At 54.8% G+C, this 17,667-nt stretch overlaps 1 protein-coding gene across 1 annotated transcript in view; it reads right to left on the bottom strand.

Annotated features, from left to right (window-relative positions):
* Window positions 1-1,690: 1,690 nt before the first annotated feature.
* OTUB2 (OTU deubiquitinase, ubiquitin aldehyde binding 2) overlaps window positions 1,691-17,667 on the bottom strand; it is a 16,857-nt gene continuing 880 nt past the window's right edge. The window contains exons 2-6 of the mRNA XM_015599735.2: window positions 11,968-12,063; window positions 10,442-10,560; window positions 6,727-6,811; window positions 6,016-6,210; window positions 1,691-5,080 (exon numbers count right to left, since the gene is read on the bottom strand). Coding sequence (XP_015455221.1) covers window positions 4,874-5,080; window positions 6,016-6,210; window positions 6,727-6,811; window positions 10,442-10,560; window positions 11,968-12,063 — 702 coding nt within the window. The 3' untranslated portion in view covers window positions 1,691-4,873. The remainder of the gene's footprint in view (window positions 5,081-6,015; window positions 6,211-6,726; window positions 6,812-10,441; window positions 10,561-11,967; window positions 12,064-17,667) is intronic.

Raw genomic sequence — 17,667 nt, 5'->3', positions numbered from 1 at the left:
GCTTGTCATCCTGTGTTTTTAGCCAGAATGTGGGGGACACTGTCATAGTTCTCTGGCTGCAGGATGCATGTGGGATGCTTGTCACCACACTGGGCAGTGGATGGAGCAGGAGGCCAGAGAGTTGTATAGATCACCGTAAAGTCACTTCTGCCTGGGTCCTTGGCATGTGTTCCTGTTTGTCCCCACAACAAAACCCCTGCAGCTCCTTAGCTTTCTGTCACTCACAGCTGTCGCTTTGCCTGAGCCGCCCTAGGTGGTGGGCAGGGAAGAGGTCACTGTCCTCAGATTCCGGGAGAACACAGGCTTCCTTAACATCACAGAGCCACTTGTGGGGAATGGGGAAGCCAGTAAGTCTGGCATGCGAGGCACGGAGGATCTGGCCCTAGCCAGTTTCTCTGGTCTCTCTGTCCACTCCCCTCCTCTGTGACAGAACTGGTTGCTTCCCTTGGTCCCATGGGCCCTTTCCCTCATCCTGAGCCTCTGCATAAGCTTTTCCCGCAGCCTGATTCTTTCCCATCCTTGAGCACTGCTTCGTGTGCTCTAGGTCCCTGAGCCCCTAACAGGGTCAAGTGTTCCTGCCATGGGCACCGGAATTACCCATGCTCACCCTCTTCACAGCACCTGCCACTGTCATTATCTCCTCTGGGCTCCTCGCAGTTCTTCAGTTTAGGCCAGGGCATGGTGTAAACGTGTGCCAAGGGAACCGGTTCCCGGTGCCACCCCAGCTCCCTCTGGATTGGTCTGGATGAATAGGCACAAGTGCCACAGTCATAGGGCAGGGTGGCAGCAGTACTCGCTCAGCCCCTCCGGGTAACTGCAACAGGACAGTTCGTCTAAACTGATTCGGGTACCAGTGAGTGTTGAGCAAGTACCAGGCGCTGGTAGCTACTCGATCATTTCGTCTTCGTCAAGCCCCATAAGTCTTAGTATCCTTTTTTTCGAGTTGAGAAAGCTGATAACTGGTTAAGACTTGCTCAAGATCACACAGCAGCCAGGTGGCAGAGCTGCATCTAGAACCCCGGGTATTTCTTTGTGGGCCCAGGGCAAGTTAAAAAACTACTTTGGTCTTAAAAGACGCCAGTGTTGCCAAAGAACGTCTCCCCAGTGTCTCCAGTGACCTGGAGAGGAGAATGCAGAAAACGGCTGGTCTGTGAGGTCAGCTCCTGAGTGACAGCTGTCAGAGGATGGCAGGGAGACTCTTCATTTTCTGAGTGATGCATGGAGATTTCAGGAGGCTCAAGGTCCCTTAGCAGCACCGGAGCCATGAGAGGCCCGAGGCCGCTTGTTGCAGGCCAGATAGATCTACCTACGTCCGTTGGCACCCTGCTCTTACCCTCTAACAGCAAATTCTTTTCCCTTTTTGGTGGGGTGACATGTTAAGGGGCAGGTTTTAAAAGGTGAGGCCAGCCTCCAGGCAGTTCTGCTCTCTGACCTGATGAGGTGAAGCTTTGACGAAGCTGTGGTTCCTTTGGCACCTCCCGCCCAGACTTCCTGGGCATCTGGATCTTTCACTGAACGAGGAAAACACACACACGCACGCACGCACGCACGCGCACTCTCGCAGGCATAAGCCCCACGGGTACCAAACGGCATCTGGATCTTTCACTGAACGAGGAAAACACACGCACGCACGCACGCGCTCTCGCAGGCATAAGCCCCACGGGTACCAAAAACTAAGCCAGGACAAAAGTTGTTACAGAATCCATTTTAATGCTAGGAAAGGTTTTCACCAACTGCCCAGGGAAGCTGTAGGGCCTGGCCCATATCCCACAGGACCTGGGGCCCCTGGACAGCCACTCCCTGAGCCACAGCCCCGCCCCCATCCTGCTCAGTGTGGGAACGTCTTTGGTTCTTAGACCACTGTGTGGGAAGCCCCAGTGGCATGTTTCCCCATCGTGAGTGCCCTGCTGCTCCCCTCGGGAGGGCCGGGCTGGGGCGCACCCGCTGTAGAATGCCACGTGTCCGCTCCAGCTTTCACACTCGGTCTCGTTGCACTTTAACCGACAATCCTGTGACATGTGGGCACCGTCTCCATTTCACTAATGTGGGAGTTGGAGCTCGGAGAGGTAAAGTGTCTTGGCCAAGGTCACACAGTAAGTAGTAACAAAGTTGAGATTCAAACTCAGGCTGGCTCCAGAGTCCCTTTGTGCTTAAAATAGGAACCTAGTCAAAAGCAAGGACAGTTTGTACTTTTTGTTGTTAAATATTCCCATTGATTTAAAAAGTTTTGAAAAGAAATGTACAGTTAAAAGAGCAACTCTCAAAGGAACTTTACAAGGAGATGGCTTCATGGGGTGGGGTAGAGAATTATCCATGAAGTGGATTGCTGGAGTGACCAGCTGCTGTTGACAAGCAAGGTCACTGTCATGGATGACTAGATTTGAAGTTACAGACTGCCTCTGACTTAATAACTTTTTTTGATTTTACAGTTGTGCAAAAGTGATAGACGCATTCAGTAGAAATCATAGTTCGAATTTTGATCTTATCCCGGGCTAGTGACACGCGATGAGGTGACTTGCGATGCTGGTCAGCGGCAGAGCTGCAGCTCCAGGCCAGCCGGGAGTTCACTGGGGTAAACTGCCGGTTTGCGACAGTGTACTGTCAGCAGCGTTTTTTTGGATATTGTATTTTGTTTTCTCATCTCACCGTGATTACGAAACACCCATCTGTGTCTCCTGCTTCTGGTGAGAAGAGGAAGGTGACTCTTCAGATGAAACTCAAGGTCATTGCCCAGCTGTAGGCTCATGTTCGTGTTCTGAGCATGTTTAAGGCAGGCTAGGCTGAGCTCTGAGGTTTGGTAGGTTAGGTGTATTGACACATTTTCCAAAGGATATTTCCACCTTAGGATGAGTCTGAGACGTAACCCCGTCCACATCCAGGAGCAGCATCTTAGTCTCCCTGAACTCTGCCATGGCTGCTTCTCCATAGCGCTTTCCCTTGGAGGAAAGATCTGAGGGAAGAGAGCAGTGGTTTGGATTTGGCCAGTGGTTTTGGGAAACGGTAAAGCAGAGGGTGCGAGCGTGGAAATAGTGTGGCCCGCCTTTCCTGGGCATTGACTAAAGTGAGAGGCTCTCTCCTGGGAAGAGGGTTGCAGCTGGGCCACGGCGGGCCCCTAGGCCTGGAAGCACAGCATAGGGAAGGCTTGGGATTTCTCCAGCCAGTCTGCCAAAGAGAAGGCTCTGCTTTGTGAATGCTGCACAAGCCACAGATGCAGAGAAGTGGCAGCCAGTGCCACTTATGCTGTGCTTGAGAGCCTGGCTGGGCACCCAGGACCCATCCCACACCGCTCAGAGCGGCCAAGGGCATTCAGTTTGGAAACAGGGATCCTGATGCTCAGAAATCATGTAACGTGCCCCGCTACCCCCCCTCTTCCAGGGTACTGTCACAGACCTCGGCACTCCTACCCAGAGAAGGCGGGTCACTGAACCAACTCAGATTAGGGTCAGATTCTGTGGAAAAGTGACATAATCACTTAGCTTGAGCCCTTGGGTACAAATTCTAGCTGAGAGAATGATGGGAAGCTGGGTCCCTGCCTGGAATTAAAGCACCCTGACATCTGTGCTCACAGAGGCAGACGACTGACACAGATCCGACGTCTGTGTGCCAGGACTTGGAGCGGTCTGCCGAGAAGAGGCCGCCCAGGTCTCCTTGTGTATGGTCTGGCCGTCGGCAGCCGCACACTGCAGCCCTGAGAGTCTAAGTCTCTGCAGAACGGAACCTGTGAGTAGAAGGCCTGTGATTGCGGAAGGACCCCACAGGGCATCCACACCCCTGCATTTCCTCCCACAGCGAGCCTCGCTAGCAGTGCCCCCGCCCAGCCAGGGCTCTCCGAGGTCCTGGGGCAGCGAGATGAGAGTATGACGGGGCATGTCCAGCTGGATGGATGAGGCGACTGCCAGCCAGGGCTCTTGGCGCCCAGGCAGTTTCCACCATGGATGTCTCCCCCATCGCCAACTTCCTCAGCTTGCCTCTGTCCTTTCCTGCCTCACCTGTCACCAGCCACAAACCGAGCAGAAGCGGGGAAGGGGAAAGAAGACGAAGACAGCCTTGCACAACTGAGTCTGCTCCGCTCAGCTGGAGTCTACGGCTACGTGTGCCAGCCCCTCCACCTGAGGTTCTAGATTCTACTTGTAAGACGTGCTGGGGATGACGAGGCAGCTTCTGATCCCGGAGCCTTTCTCCAGCCTCTGTGCGGGTGGGGCTGGTGGGCAGTCCTGGCCCTGAGGGAGACGGGGCCCAGCGTGCAGCTTCATGCGGAGGCCCCTTTCTAGACTTCGGCATCAAAGTCTCTTTTTGCTCTTGAAGTTGGGTAAGAAAACCTCACCGAAGCACTCACATTCAGGTCGGCCTCCACTGGCCGACGCTTCAGTCAGCCGCCCACCAAAGTCCAGCCCAACGGCTGATTGGACTTGAATTTTTTTTTTTTTAATAAAACGAGTAAGTCACTTAAGACAGTTGGCCTTGAGCTTTTCCTTGCCTACAGAGAGGCACTGCCTCTGGTGAAAAGAAAGTGTTTTTACACAATAGAATGTCAACACTGGCAGCGACCTCATCCAGATGAAGAAATGGGTCCAGAGAGGGAAGATGGCCCCCCCAAGGTCTCAGGGAACTGCGGGGAGAGCTGGAGGTCCTGGCCTCCAAGTCATGAGTTGGAAAGCATTCGATCCTCCATAAAAATAAATACTAAAAATATTGCCAAGTTACCACACTCCATAACAGGTAGGCCTCATTCCCAGTGACTGCCCAAAAGGCTATATCCATTTTCTGTTTTCTAACTACAGTCTAAATCGCTTAAAAAATTGAAAAGCCGGGATGTTCCATTCAGAATGCAGTCCCGTTGGGTGACAGGTTCTACTGCATGGCCTAAAATTAATCAATGTTTATCAGCTGCGTAAAGGATGTTGTAGTGCGATGTTTTATAGAGCAGGTAAACGGCAGGGGTGGCAGCCTCGGGGAACACATGGTGGTTCAGGGCCGTGTCCATCTCGTCCACGTACTCCACCTGCAGGGCGATGTTCAGTGCCTGAGACAGGGCTGTGATCTGAATGTGGTCACACTCCATGGCCATGGGCTCCACCTCCTGTAAAGGCCAAAATGAAAAAACCCCAGTTTAGGAAGGGGGCCTAGCAGAGGACAAGTGAGAAGTCCAACCCTGGCTCTCATGGTCCTGGGTCAAAGCCTCTGTACTGTGAGAGAATCCTCACAACGGTCCATGAGGTAGGTGTTGACACCCCTATTTTACAGAGTGGGAGACTGAAGCTCGGTGAGGAAGTAACAGCTAGAAATCGCTAGAATTGCAAAGCCCGAACCTAGATCCTGAACCAAGCCCTCTAGTTGTCTGGAGGAAGAGGATGCCACGAGGAATCTGGAAAGCGGGGCGGGGATTTTTCAGCTCCGTCTTCCTAATGCACAGAACCGAAGAACCTCGGAGCAGGAAGGGCCTCTGTCGTGAAGGGATTTCAAGCTTGAGTGGTTACAGAGGGCTGGGCGAGTGAGTCGGGATGCTGAAGTGACAATGGCAAGAGCAGAGATGGTGGCAAGCTGGAGAGTCATGTCCCACATAACTAGGGCGGCTGCCACTTAGCTCCCGCGGATTGTTGCCACACAAGGATAAGGCCTGGGGGCTGGATCTTCCGATTCTTCCAGAGAAACCCAGGTTTTCATATGAAAATTGCCCAGTGTTTAAATGTTGGCAGTTCTTTAATACCAAACATGATAAACAACACGTCTTGGGGCAAATGTGACTCTGGGGTTGCTCCATGTCAACAGTCCAGTCCAAAGCCCTTACTGCTCAGATGGGATATCTGAGGCCCAGAGATGGAGAGTGACTTGTTCAAAAGCCACACTTTTCAGGCAGCCGAAGTAGGATACTTCCGGCTTGCTAATCTATGCTCAGGGTGACACCCACGTCCCCTGGCTAGGGATGCCGGTGCTAGGGTGTCGAGAGGGGGCAGGGAGCGCTGAGCCCCGGGGCTGGGGGCTGAGTCCCCAAAGCCTAGGACCCTGGGGACCTACATGAGTGCAGAAGTCTTTGATGTCCATCTCCTCGTCGACGAAGTGTCGGAAGAAGTCGGCACGGCTCCTGATGAAGGCCGAGGCGAGCAGGCGCAGGAACTGCACGATCTGGTCCGAGGAGCTCTGGTCGTTGAAAACCTTCAGCAGGCTGGACACCGAGCCATCCCTCTCCACCAGTTCCACCACGCTGTAGAACTGGACCCGCCACGGCGTCAGACCCGCGGCCCCCGCTCCAGGGGACTCCCCGCCACGCGCATTTGCGTTTTTAAATCCTCAAGTTGAGGTATAAAAACCAATCCATCTGAGATCTGACCAAAGCTAAGTAACAGGTAACTGGGGCGTATTAAGCGCCTTAGCCCGGAGTCACGTCTGGCAACCATGATCTGGTTGGGATTTTTAGACATTTAGAACGGAGAGTCCTCCAAGCCCTCCCCGCTTCACTAAGGGGGTCAGGGGAATGGGTTGGAGAGGGAATGGGACGAAGGAAGCTGGGGACATGTTTCCAGCCTGAGAACAGTGGCCCTGAAGAAGGCGCCTCCTCCCAGATGGAGGGCAGGGCCCCGGACCCCAGTCCCCCATGTCCCCCCAAGCAGGAAGCTGCCCTCGGGCCTTCCCCAGCAAGGGAGGAGCAAGCGGCAGGACTGCAGAGCCGTGGGCTGTGGAGGGGCTCGGGCCAGCGCCCACTCGGCCGTGGTGCCCAGGTCGACTCACGGCATTAAAGAAGTTTCGGAACTTGTGCTCCTCGAAGCCGGCAGCCAGCAGGTCGTTCGGTGTCTGCAGCACACGCTCTTTGAACCTGAAGAGGGTAGACTGATGCTTACAAACACGGTGAGCGCCGCTGTGACTGCCAACTGTCACCCACTGCCCCCGCCCACAACACACCCGAGGAGGTGCACGTCACTAAGATGAAGGACTTTCCTACCTTTCCACGCGGACCACTCACTGACTTGTCCTGTCCTCCTCCTTGTGTACGATCCCAGGAGGTGCGTGTTATACCCGTTTCGCAGATAAGAAAATTGAGGTAATCACCACCCGCTCCCAGACACGCTGATTCTACTTTTCAAAAGTGTCTTGACCCTGCCCCTCCATCCCGTCCCCATGGTTCCTGCCAGACCGTCACCATTTCTGGTCCAGCCTTCCCTTGCTCCTGGTCCCTTCTCCACAGGGACCTTTGGAGTGACCTCCCACAGTCTTCTCCCTCAGTACAAGTGTCCAGGGAGGGCCCTGCCTCGCTCGCCAGCCACATCTCTGGTCCCGTCTCCCAGCCTCCCTCCCGCCCACAGCCTCCCCATTCTCATTTTCACCCCTTAGCACCCACTGTCCCCTCGGCCAGGGACGCTCTCCTAAGTGGTGTGCTACTGACAGCTCATCTCCACTCCCAAGAGCTAATTAACTGTTAAATTTTCAAGAATTTTGCCAGCCCGGTGTTAAATATAGCCATTATTTAAAAATCGAGTTATGTAAACTTAAAATTAAATAAATTATACTAAAAAACAAAGATAATAAATATTCAAAACTCATCATTTCCTAATCATTTTACTATTATTTATGCTCTCAAGGTTATCTGTCTATTGTGTATATACAGCAGAAATACCATTTGGACTGCGGTGTGTCTTCCCATCTCCCTGCTCAATGCCCCTATGATGGCAGCTTGAAAATCAATCACGACAGGAGTATTTATACCAAAGAAATCAGCTGCCACCACAAAGCAGCCTCCCCAGCCCACTGCAGTTAAACCTTTGCCAGCACTGACCACCCTTCAAGACCTGATCCAATGGCCCTTGCTTTGTCAGTACTGCATTGTCCTCTCTGCCCCCACTGCAGGCCGCCTAATGGCACAGCCTCGTGTCCAGGTACTCTTGCGGGGCACGGCGAGGAGCCCCGCCTGGTCCCCGGCCCCAGGACACAGAGCCTAGCAGCAGAGACGAGATATGGACCCAGTGACCATGGTCCACAGAGGGGGGGAGCAACCCACGCAAGAAGGACCATGTAGAGAGGCTGGGGGCGGGGTGGGGGCGGGGCTGGCACGCCCAGGGCTGCAGCCCATCCCCTGCAGAGGAAGGCCAGACTCCAAGGAAAACACAGGAGGGGGGTTTTCATAAGAGACTAAAGACAGAGAGAAAGGCCTGGAGAGACTGAGGTGCCCTGTTGCAGGATGGGAGGAGGTAGGAGGGGGTGGAGCGGAAAGAGATCTAGACCAGAGGTGGGGTGTTTTGTGCCCAAAGGCAACCTGCCCCTGGCTGGGCCTGGTATCTAAGTCTGTTAGGGCAGGTGCAGATGAGCGCCGTGCTGGGAGTCGCTGGGAGTCGCTGGCTCCCCCTCTTCGCGGTGTGGGTGATGGTAAGGCGCCTCCATGAGGGCTGCTAGAGGGCCCCTGGGTCACTTCGTCCCGGGGAGGGGGGATTAACACAGCTCTGCACCCCCATCCCGGCTCTCCTGCCCCTACTCCTTTCCCCTCCCCACCGCTGCCCCTCTGAAGCATTCCCACATTCGCTGCTCACCGATGACTGCTGACCCCACTGCGCCAGGCACTGGGGACACGGTGATGAGTGTCACCCAGGCCAGGACTCACGCCCCCATGAGGCAAGGGAGGGGAAGGAGTGTGGCATTGGGACTTGGAGCACTGGCTCTCTCCGCTGACACCAGCTTCACTGTGACCATGGGAAGGTGATGTTGAGGCTCAGTTTACTCAACTGTAAAATGGGGGTAACATCAGCCTCGCTCATCCCACTGTCTGCTGGACACCCGCACTCCGATGGCCCCCGGACATTTCAGACTTAGCATCGCTGAAATGACGCTCCCGACCTTCCCAGCCTCCCTTTGCAGCAAGTGGCTTCTCCGTCCTGATAATTCTCAGGCTAAATGCGTGGCAGTCATTCCTGACGCGCTCTCTCCGCTCACACGGAGGTGCCACACCGGATCCGGATCCGTGGGCGAATCCTGTTGACACCACCTGCACAGGTACCTGGAATCTGAGCACTTTCTCCACCGGCTCACGCCCCCATCACCTCTCTGGCGGGTCCCTCCCCGAGCACATCCGCTGCTGCTCCCTTGCAGAACCCACCCGGTCTGTCCCTGTCCCGCACACGGCAGCCAGCAGGTCAGGCCCCTTGCTCTGCTCAAACCCTCTGTGGCTCCATCTCGTTCAGGCTGAAATTCAAGGTCCTTATAAAGGCCATGAGGCCCTATGTGACCTGCTCCCCTCACCTCCCCAACCCTTATTTAAAACTGCAACCCCTCTGGACAACCTGGCTGCCTTCCCTGCCTGATTTTTCCCACACTCACCACCATCTGACACACCAGCACTGTTTGGATGTACTGTCCATCCTCACCTGTCAGGACGCAAGTCCACAGACAGGGAGTTTTGTCTCCCCTACTTGCTGCTGCATCCCCAGGGCCTACAGCAGGGTCACGTGTGGTGCCTTGTTGGGTGATGTCTGCAGGGAGGGAGGGCGCCTTGCAGGGAGGAGAGAGGTTCGGAAAACAGAGCAGGCAGGGCCGGGATGGAGTCACGGGGGGCTGGGCTTGGGGAGCATCACCTTGCTGAGTCCTCACGACAACCCCCTGAGCTATACAGAATTATCCGCCCTCTACAGATGTGGAAACAGAGGCTCAGAGATGTCGGGTCACTTGCTCAAGGTCACATGGCAAGTAAGCAAGAGCATGAGGTCTGACCTCAAAGCCCAGGGCCCCTGCATGGCACAATTCCAGGGGACATGGGTGGTGGGGAAGACCCCTGCACTGTGCTGTCTCCAACACCCGCAGGGAGATGGAGAAGGGGAGTGAGCTGAGATAGCTGACTCTCTGTCAAAGCGGCCTCAGCCAGCTTGTCATCCAGGAAATGATACGAATGGCTCATTCAAAATAAGGAACAAGTGGCTTAATTTCTGTCCCCTCTGAGGGACTCTATATTTAGAACAGGAGATCATGGCCTTAACCAAGGCTGACTTTCCACCCTCCGCCCCAGGAAGATACCTAGCAACGTCTGGAGACATTTTTTATTGTCATGACTTGGAGAGGAAGATGCTCCTGGCATCTAGTAGGAGGAGGTGAAGAATGCTACCAAACGTCCTGCAGAGCACGGGACAGCCCGACAAGAAGGATCCTGCCTAAAATGTCACTGGTGCCTCTGCTGAGAACGCTGCCTTAGCAAAGGGGTTCTGGGACCAGGTCCATGGATCAAGCCTGAGTGTTGTGGCCACACGGTCACAGGTTCCATCCCCGGCTGCTGTATGCCCCCATCTCCAACACAGCAGGCAGCTAGCATCTCAGAACATCAACGCCACTGCCAGGCAGCCCTCCAGCTCGTTCCCTGAGTCAAGCAGCCTGTGCCCAAGAAAAACTCTCAGGGAGATTCGGGGCCGACATAGCAGAGAACACAGCCTCGGAGCCGGAGCCCACCCAGCGGCCCCTCGGCCCCACTCACTTGAGGATCTCTCTGTTCTTCCCCAGCAGAGATTCCAGGTAGGAATAGCCCAGGGCCCGGTAGAAGCAGTTCCCATCCCCCTTGGTCTTGCGGATGGCGGTGAACCTTTTGCTAAGTTCCTGCGGGGGAGAGAGGGAAATGTGGATGTGTGCAATGACACCCCTCTGTCGTGGGGTGTCAGAGCCGGGTCTCCACCTCGTCAGAGCCGGGTCCCCACCTCGCCCAGGCTGCCCGCCCCTTCCGGTCTCCAAACTCTCATTCATCCCACAAATATGAAAATACGCTGACTGTGTCCTTGTGTCAGACACCGGGTGGTGACCGGGGACCTGGGCCCCACCTTCAGACAGTCTGAGGTCTAGCAGGGAAGCTGGAGAGTTAGAAGTTTGAGATAGGAGGACTGGAGAAGCATCACAGTTGGGGCAGGGGGAGGGGTCCGTGGAGCAATAGCGTCCACAGCAGGCTTCAGAAGCCTAAGAAGGCTTCCCGGAGGACCGGCGCTGAGAGGAGCATTAGGGGTGTGCAAGGGGCGTGCATGGCAGGGGCGGCATGTGTGAGCAGAGGTGGTGAGGACTGCAGCGTGGCTACAGGGCGGGCCAGAGGGCTGCAGAGTTGGCAGGAAGGCCCTCCTCGGGCATATGAAGCGGTCCGGCCCGTCCTTCAAACATTTCTCAAATGATGTGGTCCTCCCCGTGACCCCCACTCCAGCTCTGCTCCTGGCTGTCAAATTCCCTCCGAAATGGCCCGGAGTCCCCTTTGCTACCTTTTAGGGCTGCACTCAGGGTTTTGAGAGCAGAGCTTGGTTTTCAAGAGGTTGGAGAGTCCCTGTTCCCATCACAGCCACGAGAAGGCTCGGAGCTGACGGGCCCACGGGCAGCGGGCCGGCAGGGGACAGCAAGAGGACTCTAGGGGGCAGGAGAGTCGCTGTGCCGCCCAGCCCATGTGCCTGCCCCAGGAAGTGCTCCCTGCAGCTGAAGGAGACAGGCCTGCCAATGGACAGAGAGGAGCAGACACATGCTGCCCCCCGCCCCCCGCCCCGTTCTGTGAGCTGTCCCTGCGCCCTTTGGGCAAACTGCCCTTTGTGTAGCCCCGCTGGAGCGGGCTTTCCCTCCAGGGTGCTGATGGCTGCAGCTTAGGCATCCAGGCTGCCTGGTCCAAATCCCAGTTCATCCGTGCACTGGCTGTAGGACCGTGGGCCTGCCATTTAATGTCTGTGCCTCAGTTTCCTCGGCTGTAAATGTGGATAATAAAAGTACTGACCTTAGAATGTTGTAATGAGGTCTTAGAATATAAAGCCTGTAGGACAGTACCTAGCTTTTAAAAAAATTGTTTGGTATTTTTTTCCCCCCCACTAAAGGATTTCTCACTAAGGCAAATACCCAACATCAGAATATTCTGGGAGCCCTTTAATTTGCCCAGGGACCTGGTCCAAATGCTAAGTTTTTTGCCTTCAAAGCGGTACCTTCTCCTCTGCTCCCAACTCTAGTTCATTGAACCTAGGATTCTCTCCTCCTGACCCTCTGTCTCACCTGGATTTTCCTCTGGTAAATCCTGTTTTCAGGATGATCTCGAAGAATTGATAGAATGTCACATTTTTCTGATATTAGGTTGAAAGATGTTTCACTCTGAAAGATAAAGAAGAGATTTCAAAAGCAACTGAGGAGCTTTCATCCAGCAGAAAGCCTTTGAACTGTAGTTACCTGACACAGCGACTGTTACCTTCCCACAAAAGGCACGTCTAACAATGTTACTAGGATCCTGCACGCCACATTCCCTGGACGGGGAGTCAGGGCAGCCCCATCTTGGAGCGGTACCATCTTTTAACTGCTGAACTGATTCATTTTATAGAATATAATACCTTAAACCTAGTGAACCTTCATGCTGGAGTATGAAATCTTCCTTTGCCTCCTCTGTCCTTCCTGTCTCGTTCATTCATTCCTTCTTTTAGTCATGCAACAATTTCCAAACATCCAACCTGCGTCAAGCACATGCTAGACGTGGAGAGGTTAGAACATCTGGCCAGATCCACTACCTACTGGTGAAAGTTCATATTGCAGCCCAGCTCAGAGTCAAGATCAACTCCAACCCAGGGAGATGAGTCTCTCATCAGTCGAGGCCTCGGGAGGGCTAGAAAGACTCATCTGACGGGGAACAGGTAATGACAGCTGGAAGCTCCAGGGCCAGGTAAAGCACAAGAGGCGTCTCTAACAGCCAGCTGCCCGCAGGCCATGGCTCTGCCTCATGCTTTTCCTGCCCAGACTCAGGGCTCAGACAAGTGGGAGACGCACCCCTGCCTCCAGCCCACCCCGGGAATGGTTCTGATTTCAGCAAGAAAATAGTGTAGGAAGAATTGGTGTTAAAGCCGCTTGTAGTTTATAGTTTAAAATAAGCGGACCTGGTACCTGCACACAACCAAGGAGACAAGGCTTATGCAGTCGTCCACAGCTGAAATGTGGACGTTAATTAAGATTTTTGTAAATGGAAATTCAATCTTCCATCAATTTATTGCCATCATTTTTGACAATGTGTCACCGGAGCTTGTCACTGTCACTTTATGCCTCCAACCACAGGAGCCTTTCCCGGTGTCCCCTCAGCCTCCCAACTGACTAGACAATGATGTCAACCCAAGACCACATGTGCACGGAGGAGCCTTTGATGTCACAAACCCCATTCCATCCGGAAAACCGTGTCTGGATGTTTGGTGATTAGATTTCTACAAAGCTTGCTACCTGGAGCAGTAAGTGACTTAGCCGTCTCCACATCAGACAGGCTCCAAACTTCTATCTGACAATGAGCTTCTTAGGTCTGGATTCCTGCCCCCGGCATCCAGGACAGAGGAGAGGCACTAAGACTGGGAAGGGACATTTCTAGGGGGCCTGGATGTCCCTACCCAACAAAGTCTCCAAAGGCTCATGGACCTCCCTCGGCACAGGACAGCCTGTCAAACCATCTGAGACCCTCCGTTCACCTGCCTGATTCCCCAGGGCCCATCCCAGGGCCTGGAACAGAGCAGGGGATGAGATGTTTGTTAAATGAATGACTAAAAGCTACCCTCTTTCTGTACCTCCTCATCCTCCACGATGGGAATCCACTGTCCCCACATGTGCTTTATTGTCACTGCCTGATGGCTCCTCAACAGCCAGGTCTCAGGCTCACATCTCTACCTTGACCCCCCCATCAGTGTACCTTTATAGCACATCCTCCGACCCAGGCTCTGAGGTGCCGGCGGGCCTCTCACGGCGCACCGTGGCCCCTGGCCTCAGCAGGCAAAGGCGGCCCTCAGCCAGCTCAATCTCCCTCTGGGGCTACTGTGCCGGGCAACCTGGGCTGTGAGTCAGCCTCATTAATGAGGCCCAGCCACCGAGAAGCCAAAACTCATGGCGTGGCTTGACCTCAAGCTACCGACTCCTTCTCAGTGGAGGCCAGAGCCTCGAGGCTCACCCGCCAGCAGGGCAAGGCACAGAACCTGGCTGACCTCCCTTCTCAGAAGGTCCCTGTCACTTCCCGAGGCTCCCAGGGACTCCAGCCCTGGCCTTGCCTGCCCAGGGCCTGAGTTCTCCAGAGTGGGCTGGTACAGGGGCTGGAAGAGAACGGCCTTTTAAATGCTCACTTCAGGGTATGAGGTATAATAAAGAATTTATGAAAGAATCAAAAGTATTTTTATTGAGGTGAGTAATCAAAAATGTTTGGAGGCCAAAAACTGGGGGAAGCCCTAGAACCCTGAATTAGTTTGCTGTTGCTGCTCTAACCAATGAGCACAAAGTCAGGAACTTAAAACAACATGGATTTATGATGAGCTTGCATTTCTGGAGGTTCTAGAGTAGAACCCATTTCCTTACTTTTTGCGGTTTCCAGAGGCCACCTGCATCTCTGGGCTCCTGACCCCTCCTTCCCGTGTCACATCTCCTCACTCTGACCCGCCTGCCTCCCTAAGGCCCTTGTGATTACACCACTGCCTCCGCTCCCAGGTATTTCAGACTACACTCCCCATCCCGAGATCCTTAACTTTGTCACAACTGTCAAGTCCCTGTTGCCACATGAGGTATCCTACCCACAGGTTCTGGGGATTAGGATGTGGACATCTTCAGGGGCTATTACTCAGCCCATTACCCAAAAACCCTTCTCTACTGTTTGGCCCCAGAAATAAGGAAGACCCTGCACCTGGGCCCCCATGTGCCTTGGGTCTGAGTTATCGGCGGGCCTTGCAGAGACCCTGAACTCAGACACGGGCCGCCTCTCTTTCGATGCCTGGACTCACACGACATCCGCCTGACGGGACTTCAGAGCTTTGACTCCAGCCTTGACCTCTCCGTGGAGTTCCAGCCTCAAACAGCCCCTAACTCCTCTCTCGCTCTACCCCAGCCTCCTCCCCCAGGTGTCCCCAGCTCCCCGAAAGGCCTCTCCAGCCAGCAGAGGTCACGCCAAAGACCCAAGAGTCCTCTTCCCCTCTTCTCCTCCCCATCAGCTCTGCTCCTGGGTCCAGCCTGAGCAGCCACCATCCCCCCTCTACCAACTCCCTCCACCCCTGCCGGGGAGGCTGCAACAGCGTCTGCCCAACTGACTCCCGACTTCCACTCCTGCCCCTGTCCCAACCATCCTGCACAGCAGCCAGTGCAGGCTGCCTAACATGTCCACCAGACGACAGCACGCCCTTCCTCAATACCCTCCAACTCTTCCCTCATGTAGGAAGAGACTCAGCCTTTGGATGAAGCCTCTCAGGTTGTGTGCTGTCTGGCCCTGCTCACCTCCCTCTGCCTGCGCTCCAGCCACAATGACCCTCCTCTCTTCCTCCAACAAGACACACAGGCTTCTACCTCAGGGCCTTTGCACCTGCTGTTCCTGCTGCCTGGAATGCCCCTTGGCCTCTTCACAGGGCTCAGGTGACCTCACCTCCTCCGAGAGGCCTTCCCCGACCACTCCGTCTGAACTTGCCCCTCCTCCACCCCATTGCCTGGACTCGTTTTATGTCTTCAGAGCATTCTGTGACACGTAGGTTCGCTCGTTTACCTGCACACCGTCTGTCCCCCTCCACTAGAATGTCAACTCCATTAGGGCAAGGACATTGCCTGCCTGTTACGACTAGACCCCCACTGCCTAGCAGACACTAATGCTCCAAACATGCATCCTGCACGGATGACTGAGCTGATGGATGAGCCGGTCTCAGACTCTGCCTGGCCACCTCCAGGCCCACAGCCACTCCACTGCCAGAGAGGTCATCCAGGTCAACCATCTATTGATGAACTTGTGTTATGGTTCTCCCCCTCAGCAGAATCAAGCCCAAACCCCACAGCCTGGCCCGTGAAGCCCCGCACGGCACATTCCGACCTCACTTACTTTTCTAGACTCAACTCTCCTCCCTCCCCCGAGCTCTCTGCATCCACACAGGCCACTGTCCTTTCCCGGAATATCTTGTTCTGAATCACATTTCCAAGCACTTAAGCATGCTGTGCCACCCTGCCTGGAATGTCCTCTTCCCCTAATCCTTCCAGAAGAATGTGTTCTTTAACACCCAGTTCAAGGCTTCTGTGAAGCCTTCCCCACACTCCCCACCACCTTGGAGAGCACCAGCTTCCTGCCGCGCTCCCCAAGCCCTTGGCCGGACCTCCCAGGCCCTGCCCCGGTCCTCTATGTTGACCAATGGGCACTTAGCTCCTGAGAGGGCCGGCTGTAGGTCTTTCTTATCAGTGCCCGGCGTGGGGCCTGACTAAAATGCCTGCTGGGAGCTTGTTTGGCAAATAAAAGAATAAAGCACAGAAGGGTCCTGCGCTTTACTGTTCATGCCTGACACACTCCTTCATTTACCAAGCATTACAGGCACTCTGAGTGAGCGTGGGACCCCTCACTACCTAAAGCCCTCGCCAGTGGCAGCCCCGGTCTGACCCTCGTCCTTCCCAACGGGCTCTGTGTCCTCTACCCATGACTTTGAAATGGGAAAAAAAGAAGACATTTTTTTTTCAAGGGCATTCTCCTCTGCCCACCACACACACACACCATGTGGCATCCACACCATGCAGCCCAAGGCCCACCGTGGTGTCCGACAAACAGCAGGTGCTCAATAAATGGTGGATGAATGGAAGAGAACAGACCCTAAACATCCCTTACCCTCACCCCCATGATTCTCAGGCAGATGTCCTACTTAGTGGGTTAACCACTTCACCCCTCTCCAAGGCACCCAAGACCCAACGACGGGCTGAGGGCTTGGTGCTTTTGACCTCAACTGCCCTCTAGCTTCTGGTCTCATGAGTCCAGGGCAGACTGGAGGGTGGGATCAGAGGCCTCACTGTGCAGCACAAAGGCCAGAAGTTGAGGTCCCATCCTCACTGGCTCTGTTGTGCTCTCAGCTACCCACTAGCGGCTGGAAGGCATGCTGGCCTCAGGCTCCGTGGTGGCGAAACGCATTACTCCATCTCCTGCCACTCCCTAGTGGGTGATGCAAAACACCTGGGCCTTCTTCCAGGAGCAGCAGAGACAGGTAAGCACTTGGGCACTGGGTAGAAGCAGGAAGCTGATGCTTCTGATGCCCCAGAGGCCTCAGCTGTGCCCAGCAGCAAGCTGGTTTGTCCAGGACAGCCCTGGCTCAGATGACCTGGCTACCCACGCCACACTCAGAATGTGTCTGGCTGAAACCAAGCTTTGACCCATGCCCCTGTCCAGAAGCATCTAGCAGCGGTACAGCCCTGGCTCAGATGACCTGGCTACCCACGCCAACTCAGAATGTGTCTGGTGAAACCAAGCTTTGACCCATGCCCCTGCCCAGAAGCATCTAGCAGCGGCGACCCATTTCCCTGCCCAGACATGGGAAGGAGGAGGCCAAGCGCAAAGAACCAGGCACCCGTGCACACTTATTTCCAGGACTCTGTTATCACAAGAAAAGCTGCATCGCCTCACATGGTCCTCACAGCATCCCGTTGTACAGATGAGCAAATGAGTGCTGGGGAGGGGAATGGACCAAACAAAGCCTCTCAGTTTCCCAAGAGGTGGAGCAGATATCTGAACTCAGGCCGTGGGACCCCAAGCCACCATAAGGGCTACCAACCCTTATACTCTACAGGATCCCTGGAACAGGGAGCTCAGCGCTGAAGGGTTTTAGGTGGTCATCACACCCAGTCCGCTGAAGATTGCCTGACCTCCTTCCTGCAAGCCCAGAAGGTGCACGGATTGGGCAGGAAGAGCACTGGACTGTGAGTCCAGAGGCTGGCTGAGCCTCAGTTCCCCACCTGCCCACGCCC

Source organism: Pteropus alecto, unplaced genomic scaffold, assembly GCF_000325575.1.
Source record: "Pteropus alecto unplaced genomic scaffold, ASM32557v1 scaffold8, whole genome shotgun sequence".
Taxonomy (NCBI): Eukaryota; Metazoa; Chordata; class Mammalia; order Chiroptera; family Pteropodidae; genus Pteropus; species Pteropus alecto.
This window is presented reverse-complemented; position numbering and strand designations above follow the sequence as displayed.